Below are 21,300 nucleotides of genomic sequence, written 5' to 3' on the forward strand. Positions count from 1 at the left end.
ATACCATCTATTCCGGGGGCCTTATTTTTTGCTATTTCCTTCAAAGCAGCTTGAACGTCTGCCTTCATCACCATAGGCTCTGGATCAAATGCTATTTCCTTAAATTCTTCTGCATCTGCCAATTCCTTTCACATAGGCTGTACTTATCCTTTATTCTTTACGCTAATCTTTTATCCTCTTTATTTTCAAAGCCACGATCTTAAAAATAGATCATACTTCATTTTCTTATTTGCTGCTTACTCTCAAGTGACCAATTTTCAAGTACATCATTTCATTAAGAGCTTTCCACATGCTATAGTCACGGAATCTAGCTACCACTCTTAAAGTTTTATCCACTTTGACCTTACCACTGTTTTCTATTAGCAATTTAGCAAGCGTCCTTGCTGTCAAACTCATTGTCCTTTCCAGCTTGTTGTTTTGTTGAAAGCCATCAAGTGACTCTTATGCATTGTTGATGGTACAATTCTGGAAGGTGGTTTGAAGCTTCTTCAAAAACCTGAGCATAGAAATTCCGTATGACCCAGATCTTCCATTACCTGGAATATACCCTGAGAAAATGAGAACTGAGGCACAAACTGAGAGTTGTACGTCAATGTTCATAGCAGCCTTATTCACCATTGCAAAAACATGGAAACAGCCAGAATGTCCAGCCACAAACAAATGGATTGAGAAATTATGATACATTCACATGATGGAATACTATGCAGTATGCAGTAGCAATGATTTTGTAAATTATTACCTAACTTGGGAGAGACTGGAGAGCATTACACTGAGTGAACTAACTCAGTCCCACAAGGAAAGATACTGTATAAAATCATTACTGTAGAATGAGTATAAGAATCCAACTTAATTTGTTATTTGCAATTTTGTCTTCATAAAGTTAAGATATTACTTTTTTGCTTATCCTCTTTCTATTCTCATGTTAATTGATCCTTTTCTCCTAATCTCGGTGATTTAAGATTAATATTCCATTTCTTGGAGGCAAGGATTCTGAAGCTTCATCTAACATACTCTGGACATGATGTAAGGAGGGATCAGTCCTTGGAGAGGGATGTTATGCTTGGGAGGATGGAGGGACAGCACAGGAGAGGAAGACCCTTGATGAGGTGGATTGATTCAGTGACTGGAGTAATGGGGGTGGGTGTGTCAGAGACAGTGAGATTGGCACAGGATAGAGCAGGGTTTAGGGCTGTTTACATAGGGTCGCTATGAGTTGCAGATGACTTGATGACACATAACTACAACAACTACTAAACCTTACTCTTTTTATCTATTCTTCCTTTTCTAAGTTAAAAGTGTAATACATAATTACAGAAAGTATATAATTGAATAAAAACATACAGAATATGTTTATACCACAATTATATGTAGACAGTAATCCTAAAATAATCATTACTTTGAATGTAGTCAATCTATAAATTCTATCTAGGAGCTCTGGTGGCCATGTGGTGAGAAGCTTCACTGAAATCCTGAAGGCACGTGCTTCAAGGCCACCAGCTTCTTGGAGGGAGCAATTAACCACCTATGAAAATCCACTGGAGAGTCAGCTATGAGTCAGTTCAGACTTGATGGTCCACCACCATCACCACCACCACCACCACCAAACAACAACAACAACAACCTATAACTTGCTTTTACTGGCTTTATTCCTGTGATACATACTCTTTATAATGGCCTTATTATAAAAAATTCATAGGGTTTTCATCCAATACATATATGATTATTTTCTTTACCATTCTCTTATCATTGAAAATGTAAGTAGCTTCTAGATTTTCACTACGCTAATAATACTGCAATGACCAACTCTGAAAATATAAAGGTTTTATTCCCTCATTGTAGTTTCCCCAAAACAGATTAATAACTACTGGATTAAAAGTTTAAAGAGTAAGACATTTTTAGGGTTTAGGTGGGAAAAAAATCACAGGGTAAATTTACACTGCCATCAGCCAATGTATGAATGTTTGCATTTCTGCTAGTATATGCTATCACATATTGTTTTCATTAATTCATAAGTTAAACCTGTACTTTATGAAGGTTGTATCTAACTATTACTAGAGTTTGGTATTTCCTTTAAATTTAGTTATAAAAGATGGTGCTGCTACTTCAGCAAGAAACCATATTGAGCACAAGTCAATGGTTCAAGGCCATGAAAAAAAAATCTTTAACAAAGTTAATCTATTCACTTAATTACATGAATAGCTGTTACTGTGCTGCATGGTAATTAGGCATTAATGGCAAGCAATTCACATAAGTGAACACAACTACTATTTCTTACACATAGCTACACCAAGCATTCTTAGACTGTGGGAAAAGGCTGCACCAAGGATATGGGCTCTTCTTTGGCCCTCCTAATTATCCTTTAATTTCAACCCAGAAGTGACCCCAGAGGTGAGATTTCTTTTTTCTGCCCCTCTCACCTATGAACTGAGCATCCAGTAGATAGGTTTTGTAAAAGTTAAACACACTGAAGAGTTCAATAAACAAAGGGCTACTAAACTGCTATCTTTTCTCTATGATTAATCCTCAGGGTAAGATTCAGGTTTTAAAAGAAACCTCTGAAAAACTTACAACTTATTTCCAAGCTCTTTTCCCACAGACAAAAAAAGGGTTAAGACATTTTCATTCTCTCATCTTCCTATTTTATTTTACTAACAAGTAAAAGGATAAACAGGAAAACAGTATCTACAAGACCTCTCTCTACCAAAACCTCTTTTCCCAACTGTCTGCATTTTCAAATATTGGATTTTTTTAAAACATTTTAAAACTCATAATTTTGAGAAGATTAAAGAAGCAAGATAAGAATTGCAAGGGTAATTTTTAAAAGGTAAGCAAGAGCCATACTCTAATGAAATTTAATTTTTTTATCCTGGTTTTATAGTCTGAGAATATTTCATTCTAATGCATGCAGAGGGTAGGAATAAAAGCATGGAAAGAACACAGAAGTAAAGAAGTTAAGAAGTCTTCTCAGATTGCTTTAAAAAGGCATAGCTGAAGACAGACTTCAGAAGGCTTTGGAAGATGGAGAGTTATGCTTATAATAAAAATTTGTTTCTATAGACCTTGGGAGTTTAAAAGCACATTCACATGAATCATATTATTTAATCATTACAACAACCTTGTGCTGAAACTGAGACTCAAAGAGATTTAGCAACTTACCCAAAGTCACATAGGTAGTAATTGGCAGAGCCGGGACTCGAACCCAGGTCTTCTGATTCCTCCTGTGCACTTTCCAGCTCCCCTGGAGCTGAAGCAGGCAGGGGCAAAAAGGGAGGTGGAAGTAATTTGCCTAAGACCAGCTTTGACCTTTCCATTTGTTTTAAAGGTCAAAAGGGTACACATTTAGATGTCTTAGTGACCCGCTTTTCACCAAATCCTTCCAGAATATGTCTAGAGAACTGAACATGTTTCTCAGTCTTGGAGTTAAGAATGGCAGTAAATAGTAAACAATGTCAGAAGTACTTCTAACTGTAATTTGCCAATTTTTAAAAATGTATTATAACCAAGAGGCATAGTAATTCTTATTTCAGATAGTAACTTTTCCCATCACTTTTATGATTTAAAGAGCATTACTTTAAAACTGTGTGTTATGTGCCATCGAGTGGTGCTTAAAAATAAAACAATTATAAAAATCATTTTAAAATCTGAGTAAGAACCATTTAAACCTACTCCATGGGAATTGCTTCCCCATCCTAATCATCCTCTTTCTGTGATTATTTCATTAAAGCAATTAAAAATTGCATTCATTAAAGCATTTAGTCATTACAATGGTTAGAATTTTTCACATATTCAGTCTTTTCATAGCCCAATTTTGGTAAGAATCGTTAATGAATGAGAAAGTGTATATGCATCATCATCTTCTTGAGATGTAAATCCTATTCGTTTCTAAGCTGTATCTAAAATGCTTTTAATCAAGGCCTTTGCAATTAATTTTCTATAATAAAACACAGGGTTTCTAGAGGCTAGATTCTTGAAAAGTTAATTTTTCTTAAAGGAATTACAACTTTAATTTTCCATTTTCACAATTTACGTTCTTCCTAAGTTTTAAGCACATTCAGCAAAACATTATTATCTTATTTCCTTTGCTAATGTCTTATGAATATAGGGATATACTTTAAATGCACTGGGCATATTACCAACTGATGATCATTTCTATCTTTTCAGAGCTTTGGTGGCCAAGGGGAAAGAATCTTTTTCTTTTTTTTTTTTTTTTTGGATAAAAAAATCATACCCAGTAGACAGAGAATTCTACCAATTTTTTATTATTTCTAAAATCTGAGCTCCAATACATCACAGTAATAATCTCTAAATATCTTTCCATTTTTGGAAAACTACTATCTACAGAGATGAGAAGTGTAAGCATTAACTAACCATGACATACAAAAGAGCAACCATCGGTACTAGTGTATTTATGCTCAAAGTTTTTAAAGATTTTCTGTGCTTTAAAAGATCCTCTAACCTGACTTTGCACGTCAGGAGTATAGCTTGGAGAATGTAGCTTGAAGTATATCCAACCAGACAGCTAAACGCATCTGAAAATTTGATGAATAAAAATGTGTATACTCTACATAAAATAAAAGGATAAAGGAAAAGATGTTAAGATAAGGTGTATGAGGCAGAGTAAGAAAGGAAGAGAAGAAGAGGGGGAAATAAGCTTACCAGATAGGTGTAGGAAGAAAAGATTTAGTACTAAATACTAAGTACGAATTACTGAGCATTAATGCTCCCAAGCTCTGGATAGGTCTGTTTTCCTTTTCCCTTTCAGATTTCAATGCTTTATGTTGAAAATGGTCTAACGCCACATTCTTTTGAATATTAGCTAAATTTAGAAGTGACTGATTTACAATGTTATGACCTCCTCCCGAAAAATTAGTACAATTTTCTTCAGATATTTAAGGAGACTACATGAGCATTAACACTTAAAAAATAACAAGTATACAATCTTAGAATTTTAATATATAAAAATAGAATTAACTTGATTTTTAATTTTTTATTTTTCTTTTTAATTTTTTAATTTTTATTGATTTACATGCAATTATTTGTATACTTTTATTGGTTTGCTTATATACAGATGGTGTTTCATACTATTCTTCATTTACATTGTGTTTTATATAATCATTCTCATGCATTGTTTTATAAAATTAATCTAATATCTTTTGTATAATAAGCTATTATTCAGACCCTAGTTCCCTAATAATATGACTTGTCAAATATGAGCATATATTAAGCAAAATGAAAAAGTAAATACAAAGTTTCCAAGATTAACATGAGTCCTAAGAAATCAATGTTAGACTTTTTAACCTATTTCTTGGCACTATACCTACTATTCATTTAACATACTTAACAAAGTTATAATCAAGAACCATCCCAACAATGGTTCCCAGACATAAACTAACTAAGGCTAATGAAGATCTTATCAATATGTTTCTTCAGGAAAGAAAGAAATATATCTACTTTTCTATTTTATTCCTTTGACCAAACTGTTGGCTTATTTTCCAAAGTACCTTACAAGATTTCTTACCAAAAAAGAACTCTATGGATATTTGTTAGAAATCAGACTTGCTTTCTGAGAAGTTCTCTTCAATAATAAAAGGGGTCACTGTGATGGCTTAGTGGTAAAGAGTTACAGTGCCAACTCAAGCTTTTATGGTTCGAATCCACCAGGTGCTGCATGAGAGAAAGTTGGGCACTCTTTTCTAGTGGGATTTGCTGCCTCTTAAAATCCCCTTTGAGTTGATTCCAACTTGGCAGTACTCAACAAGATTACATCAATCACTGGACAAATCATTACTGGTCTTCTTTCAGTGTTTCAAGTACCAAATCAGTCCTTGTGCTAACTCAATATTTGGATTCCATCAATCTCTAAATGAGAGGTACTTTATATCATGTATACTATTTACAGGGATCTTGGTACTTCTGGTAGCTATTGCCCAACAGAATACTGAGCCCTAATTTATAAATTACAAATGCCTGGAAAGGTGCTGTTCCTTGAAATAAAGATATTAAAACACACACACACACCACAAATCTCTCAATTGAGCTCCTTAATGACTTCTAAGGTTCTTAACTCACATGACTTAACAAATAGTATCTGCGGAAAAAAAGAACAAGAGTCAAGAGCAATTAAGTATCTATGTTTGTTTTTCAGGAAGTGTTGAATACAAGCTTTAAACTGATCAAAACAATGTAATTCAAAAATTTCAGGGAGAACACAATACCCTAACAGTAAAAGAGTAAAACAAATGTTGAAATAAAGGAAAAATTTTGGCCCCTTACAAATAATGAATTTTGCATGTTTAATTTTATTTATAAGTAACCAATTTCAGAGTGGGAAAGTCTGCAATCAGGGATCTGTTCAAATTAGTGAAGAGCAATTATGTTAGCTTGAGGACTAAAGTTTGCTTGATTCAGACCATGGTCTTTTCAATGACTTGCTATGCTACTTATTAGAGCTGGACAATTACTAAAGATGACAGAAGGAAAAAAATGGATGTTTTTGAACTGAGGTGTTGAAGAGTACTGAATATCCCATATCCTTTGTTTCACATACTTCCTGCATTTTTCCAGGAAAGGCTATTCCTTGGAGAATGACATCATGCTTGGAAAGGTTGGGGAGGGGGTGGACAGTGAAAGAGAGGAAGACTCTCAACCAGGTGGACTGACACAGTGACTACAGCAGTGGGTTGAGTGTATCAGAAGAGACTGTGAGATGGCATGACATATGACACGGTTCGGATCTATTGATAGGGTTGCTATGAGTTGTACACAACTCGATGGCACCTCACAACAATAATCCCACTCTAGCAAGAACAAATGGGGGGAGAGGAGAGAGTGGTTCAGATTTTTGTCTTAGTAAATTATTAACAAAAAGAAAATCCAAAGGAAAAAAATGGTATTATTTAAAATTGAAAGATAAAGGAAAACCCACTGGAGGGTCACCTATGAGTTGGTCTGAACTCAACGGTACTTAGGAATGTTATAGTGAGAGTCTTCACAAATGACAATTTTCGAAAGCTTTTATGTATTAACTTAAAATTAAACATCACTTAATTACATCTACCGTAAAAAGCTTTATTTTTTACATACTTAACCATGACTACCAATAGTGCTGGGGCTACAATGGTTAACTGCTGCTCACCCAAAGACTAGAAGTTCAAACCAGAAGTTGTTCCACAGTAGGAAGATGTGGCTATCTGCTTCTATATCCTACGGAACAGTTCTAAGTTCTACTCTGTCCCATGATAGAGTATAGATATGCCTTATCCTATGACAGGTTGCTATGAGTTGGAATCAACACAATGGCAACAAGTCTAGTTTTGTTTTATGGCCTAAAAATTTGGAAATATATTTTGTTTCTTTACTAAAAGAAACAAAGAATGTATTTGGTACATGTTTGAGGACAAAGTGCTTTATTGCATATATTTCATCTCTATAACAAAATACTCTATTTTGATACTAATAAGAGGTACAAGAAATCTAAAACAATATATTATAAACATAAACCTTTGTTCCATTTTACAGGTAGGGAATTTGAAAACTAGAATGAAATTAGTCAAGACTATCAATCTCTTATAGAATTTAACAGTTTCATAAAGTGATTAAGCACTCAGGTGCTCTGCTAACTAAACTGTTGGAAATTCAAACCAACCTCATATTCTATAGGAGAAAGACAGGACAGTTGGTTTCTGTAAAGGCTTAAAATCTTAGGAACCCCATGAAATGTTCTATGTCCTACAGGCATGTAAAAAAAATGCAATCAATTTGATGGTAGAAGGATTTTTGTTTTGTATGGTATTCACAAAACAATAACAACAGATAAGAATTCTGTGAATAAATATGTTTATGAAGCACTATATACTATGTAGCTTTCAGCTGAAGAATTAAGTTACTGGTCTCAAGAAGTCCTTTAATTAAAAAAAATACTTAACTGGTTTTTAATCCAGCATTTGTCAAACTGAATATGAAGCAGAACTAGAGCATGTTCTCAGAACATACTTTAAAAATTGTGAGTTAGATAGACTAGGCACACAAAAAAAAATATATATATATATATATACGGATGGATGGATGGATGGATGGACGGACGGAGGGAGAGGAATAGATAGATAGATAGATAGATAGATATAGACTTAATAATGATTTTTTAATATAATGCCACAAACTGTTTAATTAGAACTTCTTCACTATGCTTATCTTAAATCATATGAGTTTTTTTAGAAGGCAAAAAAATGTACTCACTGTTGCAGTAATTCGTTTTCCTTCTGAATGGAGCCACTAAAGGAGTTATTTCAATCCAAAGTGGAAGATTCTTGTCAGCAGTTCCCAAGTTTAATGGAACTGGAAACTCTACAACACCTGAATGTTTCTCACTAGGAGACAGAACAACTTCATTCTTTTCCTAGAGGTGTGATGGTGAAACACGATTCCAGAATAAATAGCACAGATCCATTGATGTTTATCAGGATTAGGATTGGTAAGAAAGCTAGTCTATAGATATTAAGATATATTGCCCAGTAAAGTGGAAAAGTAAAAAATTTAAAAACAAAACAAAAAATAACGCAAAACAAAAACCCCTATGATGTTTGGGAAACAAAATGGAAACTTAAGAGATATGAATAATAAACAGGATGAAGACAGTAATTCAGAGAAACAGTATTAAGCAGAGACACAAACAGGACTATATGACAGAAACAGTAACTGACAGTTCATGTATGGGACAAAATAAAATCTGTATTCTGGGTCCACCCTTAGCCCTCCCACATCAAGGTTCACCATCACTGCCTAAAGAAAAGAAAAACACCATGGGAACTCCATGGCCAAGGGCACAGAGCCCACAGCACAATGAGCAACGTTACTCTTTATGGCCCTTTTGTAGACACAAAGGGATGAGACTCAAAATTCATCAAAGAGTAAAGTACAATGGTATGAATTTTTCTTTTTAATGAAAAATTGTCCCTTTAAAGTTATAAAAATCTTGTTTTATATATTGAGATGAAAATCTACTCAAAGTACATTACTAATATAAAAGTGGTACCTTTGGGAATAAAGAAATAAAAATCGCCAAAATATCCCTCATTTTCATTATTTTACTATTTCCTGTGCAATAAACGTATTAGCAAATTGTTTAAATATCTCTGCAGAGGAAAGGTAAAATTTATTGTAGTTGGAAAAAAAGTTTCTCTATTAAATAATGCAAATACAAACACAAAATTTATTTAGAAGAGAACAAGCCTCAAGTTTACCAATAAAAATGTCAAAGAAAAACAAATTTACTATACATTCTTAGCCCTCTTTGCTATGAATTTCATTCATAAGACTTTCTAAAGAATATTATAAAGGAAAAATTGTATCATACTCAGCATCAATGTACTGCATTATCAATTGATTTCTTAAATAACCAACCTCAAATGCTCAGAAGTCCATACCATGTATTAAATCAGCTTAATTAAAAAGATACTTAGAAGATGAAAATGAATGTAATATTTACTGATTTTTTTAAAAAAAAAGAATGTTGTGGATTTAAAAATATTTATTATAAATTGAGAATTAACATTCAAGAAGCTAAATAACTGGAAGCTCAAATTGTTTTATAAAGTTAAAAAAGTATAATTAAAATTACTTTTAAAAAGATAGTGAATCTCAGGTAATAGTAAATATTAATACTTAATAACATGGTAATACTCTGCCATGTTATTTTGTATTGATGTTTATTTAACTTTCAGGAAAAGGAACAGGAATTAATATGATCTTGGATTTTCTTCACTAAAGGAAAATTCCAATTACCCAGAAGCCTTTAAAGATGTTTGTATATGCGGCTCATCTGTGCAGTTACAATATATTAAGCCATCAAATACCAAAATTCAAACAATATTTCATCCAAGTTGTTAAAATAACATATCATTGTCTTAGTTTTAATTTAAACAGTTAATAAAATACAGCTGTTCAATAATTTAGTAGCTGGGTCTCAGACTCAACATACTCATACACTACATTGAATTGAGTCATCAGGAAGTAAATTTAGATTACAAAGGGTACATATGAATGTATTTAAGCTGACATGTGCATGCATATGTAGTATACTTATGAATGAATCATTTCTCTGTATTAGGAGCTTCCCTATCTCCAATAAAATCTCTTTGTATAATTCACAAAGCCTCCTCTAGGAGCTATGAGAGACTGCATAATAGATGGAGAAGAAAATAAGTACAGAGATTACAGCTAAACTTTATTCAAAAAAACCTTAAAGTTATTGCATGGAGTCCCCAAGTTCCACTGTTCACAATTTGAAATGTACTTTAAATGCAGCCATTCAGTCTTACTCCATGTTTATAATGCGAAATAAAATTAGCACTGCCCAGACAGCAATCTTTGAAAGATTCTCAAAATATGTATGATAAAAGCAAAGATATTTCATTAATTCTGTGATCTTAGCCAAACTGTGCTTTTAATAAAAAATTAAGAATAACAAAACATAACTGATAATTTATTTAAGAATTTATCAGTAAGAATGAAGTCTCTGGACTATATATCAAAGAAATGCTTGTACTTTTTATTGAATACTATTTGGCAGAACTTTATTGTTAGAGAATTATAACCATTTTTTGAAACAAATTTTCTACGTTTTCCTTTAAAATCTGCTATGATATTTTGATATAAAATATAAACTAGCTATAAATGAGTATCTAAAATCTAGACATATTATTATATCATTAATATCATTAACATGACCCTGACTAATACAATTAGGATTCCTTTCTAATCCATTAATGTACATATAGCAACTCTCAACTCTTCCTCATTAAACAAGTTTTATTTTTATGTGGTTCTTTTTAAGTTTTTGTTAATGACACAATAATTTATGGCTCTTTATTAATGTTATCTGAACTAGAAAGGTAACTTTCAAACATTTCCTAAATCATAATCATAAAATAAACTTGGGACACTGTTATATTACTATAAAAATAAAATTTGAGATTCGTAAATCCTTTGCTTAAACATATAAAAAACCTAAATATTTTTAAAAAAGAAGTTCTCCTTAAAAATTTACTTCAAAGAAACAATATAGACAAAAACGTTAAAAATAACTGAAATTTACTGCCTAGCTATAAATGTTCTGTCACATTCATTTTACCTTCAAACAAGTATCTAAAAATTATTTAAATTAAAACCTCAAGATATCCCCCACTTCTATTTTATTTTAAAGACTCAACGTGTAAGAGAAAAATATATCATCATAATCATCACAATTATTTCATAGAAGTAAAATGATTACTTTCTTTTTCTTCTTTGCAAATGGCAGATTTCATGTGGTGTGTGTTTTATTCACAAAGATGTATCGCACACCTAGAACAGTATCAGTTCCCAGAAACACAATTAAAGTGAACATGTAAAAAAACAGTAACAATCTATCTGCCATTTACCAGGGTCACTGCCAAGACAATGAGTATGTATGTTAATGTCTTAGAACTAACTACTAACTTTATCTATACAATTGTAACTATTCTTCTTGGAATAACTGATGAAGGATGATTATTTGGTGTTACCAAGCAGATATTAGTAAACTTTAAAAAGTAAGTTTGGAAACTTTGTATTGTTCTAATACTTTTATTAGGCATAAAAGTCTCAATAGACTATGTATATAAAGGTATGTACTGTTGAAAGTTCATAATATGTCCAGTGAAATAGTGCATTAGCAATTTGTATGTTGTGCAAAACACACACTGAAACATCAGAGGAACCTATCTGGGATGTCCTCATCAATTATTGCCATCACTCCTGCCTCTACTGCTGCTGCAGCTGGAGACAGGAAGAGGAAGGGAACTGTGGCGATGGTGTCAGTGATGGAGGGGACAGGTGCAGCATGGAGCAAGAGGAACCAAGTGAGGAGTGAGCCGAATGCCCCAGACACCAGCTTCTGCAGTCATGCCCTCTGCCTCATCTATATCTGCCGGTCCCATCTGTGGTCTAGTGCAACAAGAATCTGGATTTCGGGGTCTTTAATGGCATTAGGGTAAATAATAAGTAAAAGGAGAAATGCCTTCTTTAAAAAAAAACAAACAACAACAACAAAAAAAAACCAACCCCCCCCCCAAAAAAAAACAAAAACTGCAACCAAACCCAAAACACTAAACAAATCCTTATGGATCCAAAGATGTATGTAGTTGTACTTTTTCCAAATGGAAAAAGAAATGCATAGCTACACTTGGAAAATCAGCAAGTATCTTTTCAGGTTTAGAAGAGTTTTTCAGAAGCAACACTTAAAAAACACACAAGATCTGTTTGGGCAATGGCAGCCGCAGCAATGTATTTGATAAAAAGTTACAAAATATCTGTGGTATATTTTTACTGGTTGACTGGTTTTTAGAACCTCTCACTTTCTCTCTTTCTCTCTCTCTCTCTCTCTCTCTCTCAAATGCCTGCAGACAATACAAATGGCAGGTTTTCTTTGCCTTTAATGTTTTTCATGCAATGATCAGAAACAGAATATTATGGTTTTCTTTCCGTAATTTGACAGTAAGATTCTACAATGTTTCATTTATTTTGTTAAAAAGCCAAAGCCATATCATGTACAGAGAACCTATTCTTTGAAAAATAGAAAGAAAATAGAGGATTAATATAAATAATGAGATAGTTAGGGAATCAATTACCATGAGCTCTGGAGGCTAAGAGGTAAGGAGTTGCACTGTCAACCCAAAGGCATGCAGTTCAATCCACAGGAGAAAGAGAAACAATCTCCTTCCATGCAAATTATAGCCTCGGAAAATCCACTGGAGGGTCAGTTATGAGTCAGTTCAGTGGTAAATGATAAATAACATTACAATCAAGGCACTGAAATTAAAACTGTATTATCTTGTGATATCTAAAACAATCGAGTATAGTTAAATTGAAAACAACAAGGTAAATCATTAAATTACTTTTATAACAAATCACTTGGAGGGAATAAAATATTTAACTCATAACGAACATATATTTTTTCTATCTTGAATACTATCACTGAGTATGTTCTGGAAATAAAAGGCATATGCAGATTGAAATAGAAAATATAAAGCTAAAACAGATTTAAGGTAAATAATTCCTAGACTTCATGAGGAAAACATATATGTAAACAGCTAATTTGATTTTTATTTTAATTTTCCATTCAATAGACCATTAATTTAGCTATGAAGTCTCTGTTTCATGCTTTTTATCTGTTAACCTGCCCTTACATATTAAAGAATCAAAACAGGCAATTTATTTCAATAAAGGCCTGTGGTTTATACTCAGGCTCTTTTTAGTTAAAAAAAAAATCTCCAATAATAATCACTTCTACATATAGGAAAACAAGATGCTTTCCATCTTGTAACATAACAAACATACACTATAACAAAAGCTACAATATAATTTCACAATTAGTTGATTAATTAATTAAAAGCAGTAATACACATATGTGGTGAAAGAGTTAAAAAAATAGAAAAGTCTCAATCTACAGTGTGCATTAGTAACTGTGTTATGGCATCTAACAACTTCCCTGCACTTTGTAGCCCTTTCATTTTTCTAATTAATCACATAATTAGGGTTACTCTTTTACTGGTACAATAAATATTTTTATAATTTGTTACACTGATATATAAATATGATTAGCTTTAAATTTCTATGCCAGTATAAAAAAAAAGTGTTTATCGACATCTCCCCAGACATCAGTACTTTTAAAAGCAAAGAGAACTATACTTAATTAAATAAGATTGTTCCATTCTATTTCTTGAGGGGAAACACACGCATTCATAGCACACTCTTCTATTTTATTAAAACGGAGATGATGAAAGCATGTCCAGCTACTGGTGGCTTCAACATTTCAAAGAGAAATGTTTTACTCAACTATTTGTTGATACAAATTAAAAAGAAAGTCTGATTTTATCCTTAATCATGATGTGCATGATTCTCAAATGTTTGCTTATTAATCTATGCAGAAGAATTGAGATACTAAAAGAAATATAGATTCTGCCCTGCTTCTTTCTTCAAAATATGCAACACTTATAAAAGATTTTAAAATCAACTACAGAAAAAAGTGAAAAAAAGTGATATCATAAAACAAAAATAAGCATTTGCAAGTAGGTAGAAAGAAAAGGAAATTATTGCTACAGTCCAGAATTAAATCATCAAATAGGTAAGGACATCTGAAACATTTACTGTCCTGCTACATTAACAAAGGCCTAAAATCAAGGCAGCGCTGGTTGTTTAGTGGTAAGGAATTGTACTGCTGATACAAAGGTACAAAGTGTGAATCCACAAGCTGCTCTGTTAAAAGAAGATAGGCAATTACGTCCCGTGTGACTTACTGCCTCTGAAATCTCACTGGAGGGTCAACTGTGGGTCAGTTCCAACTTGACTGTACACAACAACTACACAATTAAGGCTAAAGCAATGAATATAATTTGGGGAAGTAGAGGAGAAAAGTCATTGACTGTATAAAGAAAATTACTGCTCCGGTAGCAAACACCTATGAATGGAAGAGCTATAACGAGGAATGACAAACATGCTCATCAGTTTTGGTCATGCCCTGGAAGGGGGAAAAAGAAGTGGTGAAGACATGAAGATTTAAAAAAAAAATCCCTAAACTACTTTTTTGTTTAGGAAGAGAAGAAAATGAATTTCTTATTATTTGTTATTATTCTAAATAAGAATTCTATGTTAAATTTTTATTGCAGTAGCTGATAATAGAAAGCACATAATGAACAGCAAAGTCTCAAGTTCTAGAAAGATAGACTAAATAAATCATCACTTTTACCATCAAATCAAGGTTAAAATATGAGTATTAATGGGAAAGGAGAATGAAGATAGCCAACATATGATAATCATAAATGTAAAAATATGGTACACGTTTCTCTAAAGAAAAAAGATATAAATTAGGAAGGATGGTATTTTACCCTTTTGGGTGAAAGCTGTTAAAAATTAGAGAAAGAGAGTTTCTATGTTAATCAAACATACAAGCCACTAGTAAAGATTATATGGCAAAGTGTAAAATGACAGAGCAGTGTAAAAATTACTGAGACTTTTTTCTGGCAGAAGTCAACAATAAAAAGACCTATGACCCAAAGTATTATTCTTCTTACTAGGTTTACAATTGTCTTATTTATTGGGGGGATCAAGGAAGAATTGAGTGACAGAAAAATCTAGAATCTACAAATAAAAGCTACTAATGGGAAAACAAATCTTTGTTTCAATAATGAGGGCTACTGTGTTGTTGAGATGCCATCAAGTCGAGCACAACTCATGGCGACCTTATGAACAAAAGATGTGGAAATAAGAATTTCCTAGCATATTTTTCTATTTAAGGGAAATGGGGGGGGGGGAAATTAGTGTTAAAATGACACAGCTACCCACCAGTTTAAGAATGAAGTGAAATAAAACCTTTGTGAAACGAATTCTAATATGCCTTTTAATCCTGATTTTTACTATATTTAGATGAGAAAATATGTATTGTAAGTCCTGAGAAAAATGGACTCCATTAGGTTAATACATTCAAAATAACATCATCAAAGATAACACACCGGTCTATCATAACATTTAGCAACATAATTCACCAAATAATTATAAAAGAGAGGTATCTGTAGTTCATTTATACATATACACATGTATGTAGTAAATGCAGTGTGTATTAATTTATAATTTAAAGCTTTCTTCTTAATTTTACATGTAATTGAACTAAAAACCAATATATATGTATCCAACAGTGTTTAAATTTGACAACTGCTGGACATAACTTAGGCAAATTTAATGTTAACAGAGAAAGAATAAAATACGCATAAAAATCCACTTCACACATACAAACAAATTTGAGGCAAACATGGAAATATGGGCACCCATTTTCAAATCATAAAACAATAAAACATTACACAAGAAAAGTAATTCCAGTACATTTATTTATTTTTTTTACTGTAGTTTAGTGTCATTATGAAATTCAAGTTGTATCTTAAGGATAGCAAAGTTTGAGCAAATTCAAAGCATTATTACATTTGCAATGTTTTTTCTCTAAGTATGACTAATCCTTTAGAACTATATACTTTCTTCAGAACAGCTTATGCCTTCGTACAAAATTTGGATCACGTACCCATGCCTCTGTTTGAATGGGCCTGATGTTGCTTAAGAGCACCTCTTCATAGTTTCCATAATCGATGAACTTAACAACTGCTGTCATGCCAGAAGAATGGAGAGCTTCCACTTCTGCTCGGTAAAACTGAAGAGACAAAAAGAAGTTTTAAATAATGATAATCAGTGTTGCAATAGAGTCCTAATCTTTCAAAACAGTAAACTTCATAGAGCTTTAAATACGCAATATTTATAAAGATAGAACACATACCTTTAGATAATCCTAAAAGCAGCTAAAAAGGGAATTCTCATCCATGTGAATTCTTATATAGAAATAAAAGAATTTCAGAAGAGAACTAAGTGAGTCAGTAGAGAAGATTCACATTCTAATAGGTATAAAAGAACTAGTATGTTTTCTTAGCCACAGACTTTGTTAAAGTTGTAAAACTCTTTATCTACGAATCAGAATATATATGACTATGAAGCAATTTCTTTTTAAAAGATAAATACATGATAAAAATAAATGGCAAAGATGGCTTATTTCTTCAGTCCTGACAGGGGACTAGTGTGAGGCAGGGATATTGAAGAGGGTGTAAGCATATTACTTATATACAGGATTTGTAAGATCTGAAGCACACCAAATTTGAAAATAATAGTTTATCCAGTGTCTCTGGGAGAATGGGTACACATTAACAAAGTTGCAAATAACGAGCTTATATAATAGACGGAAATTTAAGAATGTATTTGAGAATTTGGGGTTTGGCCATCTATTGGACTACTCTAACAAAAGTTAATCTGCTTAAGACATAAATTTTAGGCCTTCAAATTATTTCATGAACATGAAACAAAAACAGAATCATTGGCTCTTATAGAGTACGTTCATCAAGTTAGTATAGTTAGATCTACTTTAGTACTACCTATTCTAGCAAGGTTCAGGGCTGTTGCACATAGGGTCACTATGAGTCACAGGCGACTCATTGGCACATAACAACATCATTCTAACATTGTCTTTTAATTACAGGTTTACCAGATTCAGAAAATGTTTCAAGAAACAGAATTCTTATTTCCCATTTTTAACTGAAACTCACTGTCATTAAGTCAGGGATGACTCCTAGCAACCCTGAATCAAGTTTCCAAGGCTGTGAATGCCCACCTTTCTCTTATAAAATTCTGCCAGACTCAAACCACTAGAAATGTACTGCCTTTGAGTTAGTAGTGCAACTGGATATTAACTATGCCAAAATCAGTTACAATCTCTGTAGTTAGAAAGGTTCCATTTTATTGACTAAGTAGCATATTTCATACAAACTGTGGTAAATCAATCTACGATGTTTCATTTCTGGATATGAAACAAGTTCTTTACCTTGGAATTCACATTCACATCTCCTCTCTGTTTCTCACCTCCACTCCTTTTTGTTCTGTGACTGTTTTTGATTTTTTGTAGAAGTATGCTTTAATTATTAGCCTCCGTTTGCTTAATTATAAAACACATGAAAATTCACTTCTATATAATGTGGAAAATGCATTTAACAGAGATATAGTGACAGGGCACTTAGTAATTATAAAGAGAGTTCTATAAGAAATGAAATGGATGAAGAGGGCTTAACCAAGCAAAGAGAAGGGTATTCCAGGAAAATTAGAAATATATAAAACATGAAGATGAATATAGGAAAGGACATGATTCAAATTCCTTTTGATACAAAGTGAGATAGAGAAAAGTGTAATCAATAGTAAATCAGACAACACATAATACTGGAAGATTTGATTGCATCCTAGATTTTATAATTATCCCTAAGTAAAATGTTTCAGGTAGGGAGAAGAACATGGTCTTTGACTAGGATCACAGTAGGAGTAGTTCAGTGATAAATTTAAGAGCAATAAGACAAGGAGACTAATGGGAAGGTTGTTATACCATTTCAGCTGACAGAAAGGATAAGAAAGTGCAGTCCTGAAGTAGAACTAATTCTCAACTCTATGGAAATAAAGCTAATCTTTCCATAGTACTACAAAGACACTACTAAAATATAGACTGTACTAATTAATTATCTCTAAAACATTACAATGCAATTAAGATTATGGCTCAATTTAAAAAAACACACACCTATTGCTATTTGTTGATTCTAACTCACAGTTATTCTATGTAACAGAACTTCCCCAAGGTGTCTGAGACTGTAATCTCATCCATGTGAATTCTTATATATAAATAAAAGAATTTCAGAAGAGAACTAAGTAAGTGAGTAGAGAAGCAGACTATTACCTTTTACTTTTGCACAGTCATTACTGGACCCAAACATCTGACCTTTAGGTAAGTAGTTGAATGTTTAACCACTACATCGCCACGGCTCATTTTGTTTCTAACAGTTACAGCCAGTTCCTTTTCTTAAATCTCTACCCTATTCTCTACTCAGAACTGAAAAAAAAAATTACCTTTTTTAGACATGACACTTTAGAGCTACCTCCAAAACTAGGTAGTTTTGGCAGGTAATGAATTTCACCTTTTTTATAGGTTTAGTTTGTCTGCTTGTTTGTTTTTAACAACGTGTAAGGTAATGGTGTAATCTGTTTAGAGTCACAATCTGATTTCAACAATGAAAATATTATACAATCTAATATTAAAGTATCATCTTGGAAGATCATGAAATTATTTTAACAGTACTCTAATATACTGCAAAATATTCTGGAAATGTCATGCATTAGCTTTCCAAGTCATTTTGCATAAATTTAAAGAGGCAATTGATAAATTAAGAATTCTTATGATAAGAGCAACTGCAATTAACAATGCAGTTTTATTAAGAAAATGACCAGGAATTTGGAAGCATTTGGGTAACAGCATAGTAAAATTATGTGACAAATCCCAAATACCCAGAAATTAGCAGATATTTAATTAGACTTTTTGAATACTCAGTATTTATTTACTGTATGTGATAGGTCTGTGTAACTGTAGACTTGTTTCTCTTCTCTGTCTGTCTCTCCAATGTATCCTCCTCATCTCTCTCTCTGTTTTTAAACCACACCTTGTAATTTCTACTGGTTGTCAGATATAGCAGAATGTCTGACTTGGGGAAAAAATACTGAAAAGAATGCAACAGAATGCCAGTCATGGAACTACAGAAGAGTAGTGAGAGCCAGCTGAAGGTTGGCGCACACAGATCACATGAACAATTATAGAAAGGTAAGTGATTTTTTTTCCCAGCACCACTTGGTAGTCTTGATGTGGGATAAGGAGGAATGGCTGAATTGACTCAAGGCTGGTATGGTAGAAGGCAGCAATAATGCAGAGTCAAAGAAAGGGCCTCAGCTTTCACTCAAGCTCATACAATTTGGTTTCTGCATCCAGATTTCACCTTACTCAACTCACCTGGCGCAAAGGGCTGCTCCCTACAAGGTCGGCACTGCTGCTTTGATAAGCCAACAGCAATTTCTCCTTTTCTTATCTCAACACAAAGTTTTTTCCAACACAAAGGTGAAAATACTGAATGCTACCCAAAGCGGAGTTTAGGGCTGTTGTACATAGGGTCGCTATGAGTTGCAGGCGACTCGACGGCACATAACAACAACAACAACAACTCAAAGCAATTTGTTTCCAGGAATTTTGTAAAGTGAGTAGTCTGAATTGGAACAGTATTTGCTTTCCAATGCTCCCTTAGAAGCAGGATGAGGTCATGTGAAAGACCTGTTTTGTAAGACTGACATACTTGTGGCCAATTAAGAATTCAGGATTTTTCCCTTGACCCAAGTGGAGGAGAGAAAGGAGGATGCAGATGATGTTTCCTCCTTCAGACAAACTTGAAAGCCTGTGCCATTTTCTATACTACTCTATGCCCTTCTTGATTGTTATCATCAGAGAAGACCAAGTTTACAGTCCATCATCTACACTGGGGCTTGGGGCTCATATCTTTATAAAATTATATTAAATACAGTTTAAATCTGTAGCCCTTCCATTCCTTGTAATCTTTGCTATTATTGTTCTTAACTCTCTTTAGTCACATACTGCTCTGAACATATCCTGGATCTTATCAACTCAAATTACTGTACTTACTAAATGTTCATTTCATTATTTTTCTCTTTGATTGCTTCACCAGCACATCCATTCAAGACCCTCATCCTTTAGCTCCCTTATGTGTGACATTATTACCTTACTGATACCCTCAGTCCCTTCTCACTCTACATTTTCCTCTATAAATGTACCCTTTCACATTAATTAATTAGCATTCCACAAGTAATTATGAGAGCCCACACCGTGAGAGGGCAGGATTACAAACGGAAATGGAACAACTTAATTCTACCTTCAAGGAACTTGAACGTTTAGCAGAAGAGACAGGTATCAATCAATCCAGGAATGAAAAAAATATTTCTAAATTGTAATTATGTTTTAAAAATTGAGTAAATCCCTAACGGAGAAATGAATTAATGTAGCGAGTGAAGCAAAACACAAAAAAGCTTCCTCTTCTAGGATGTGATGTTTGAGTGAAGTGCTCATGTGAGAAGGGTACTTTGCAGAGAAGCATGCTGAAGAGAAGGCAACACCTTCACAAAGACTCCTCTCTCTGAGGGTCTCTCTTCTCCTCTGCCTCCTATGCTTACTGTCTTGGTTTCCCCTGGCCAATGTTTTTTACATTATCTATCAAAAACTCTTCACTACCACATTCTGTCTTTATCTTTTCTTTTACTCTCTTCCTTTCAACTAGAATATAATGTGAAATAAAAAAGTATTTAAATGAGTGATTGGTTTGATCAGCTTAGGTAATCACTGCTTTTACTTTTTTAGCAAGGAAAAAAAGTAGGTCATATATGTGTTTTCTTTAAAGAATTTTTTAAACTGTAGAATTTAACTTTGTGCCATTCAACTGTTTCATTATTATGAATCACTGTAATTAATTAGACATAAAAAGAAACATTAACAGTTCAGTTGATAAAGTAAATAAACTTCAACTTAACCACTTGCACAGTATTTTCAACATCAACTCTAATGGCATATTATGAGACATGTACCTAAGTGTTTTAAAAATACAGTTATGTTATTTTTCTTTTTATACATTAGATATATATAGTCATAGTCACAGGCTTTAAACAGTTATAATTAAAACAAAATTCATAAGATAAAGTCGGTAGCCTCCTATAACATCCCATTAAAATGTTATATTTATTAATATGAATATAGAGTCTTTTCAAAGCAACCATACCTTATTGTCTTCCCAGTAAAGTGCAAAACATTCATCTCCAGGTTTCCACATTTTT

At 33.0% G+C, this 21,300-nt stretch overlaps 1 protein-coding gene across 1 annotated transcript in view; it reads right to left on the reverse strand.

Moving 5' to 3' along the window:
• TDRD3 (tudor domain containing 3) overlaps positions 1–21,300 on the reverse strand; it is a 134,938-nt gene that overhangs the window by 22,371 nt on the left and 91,267 nt on the right. The window contains exons 11-13 of the mRNA XM_006882731.1: positions 21,246–21,297; positions 16,085–16,210; positions 6,548–6,550 (exon numbers count right to left, since the gene is read on the reverse strand). Coding sequence (XP_006882793.1) covers positions 6,548–6,550; positions 16,085–16,210; positions 21,246–21,297 — 181 coding nt within the window. The remainder of the gene's footprint in view (positions 1–6,547; positions 6,551–16,084; positions 16,211–21,245; positions 21,298–21,300) is intronic.

Source organism: Elephantulus edwardii, unplaced genomic scaffold, assembly GCF_000299155.1.
Source record: "Elephantulus edwardii isolate Elephantulus edwardi_28Jun2011 unplaced genomic scaffold, EleEdw1.0 scaffold00023, whole genome shotgun sequence".
NCBI classification, from domain to species: Eukaryota; Metazoa; Chordata; class Mammalia; order Macroscelidea; family Macroscelididae; genus Elephantulus; species Elephantulus edwardii.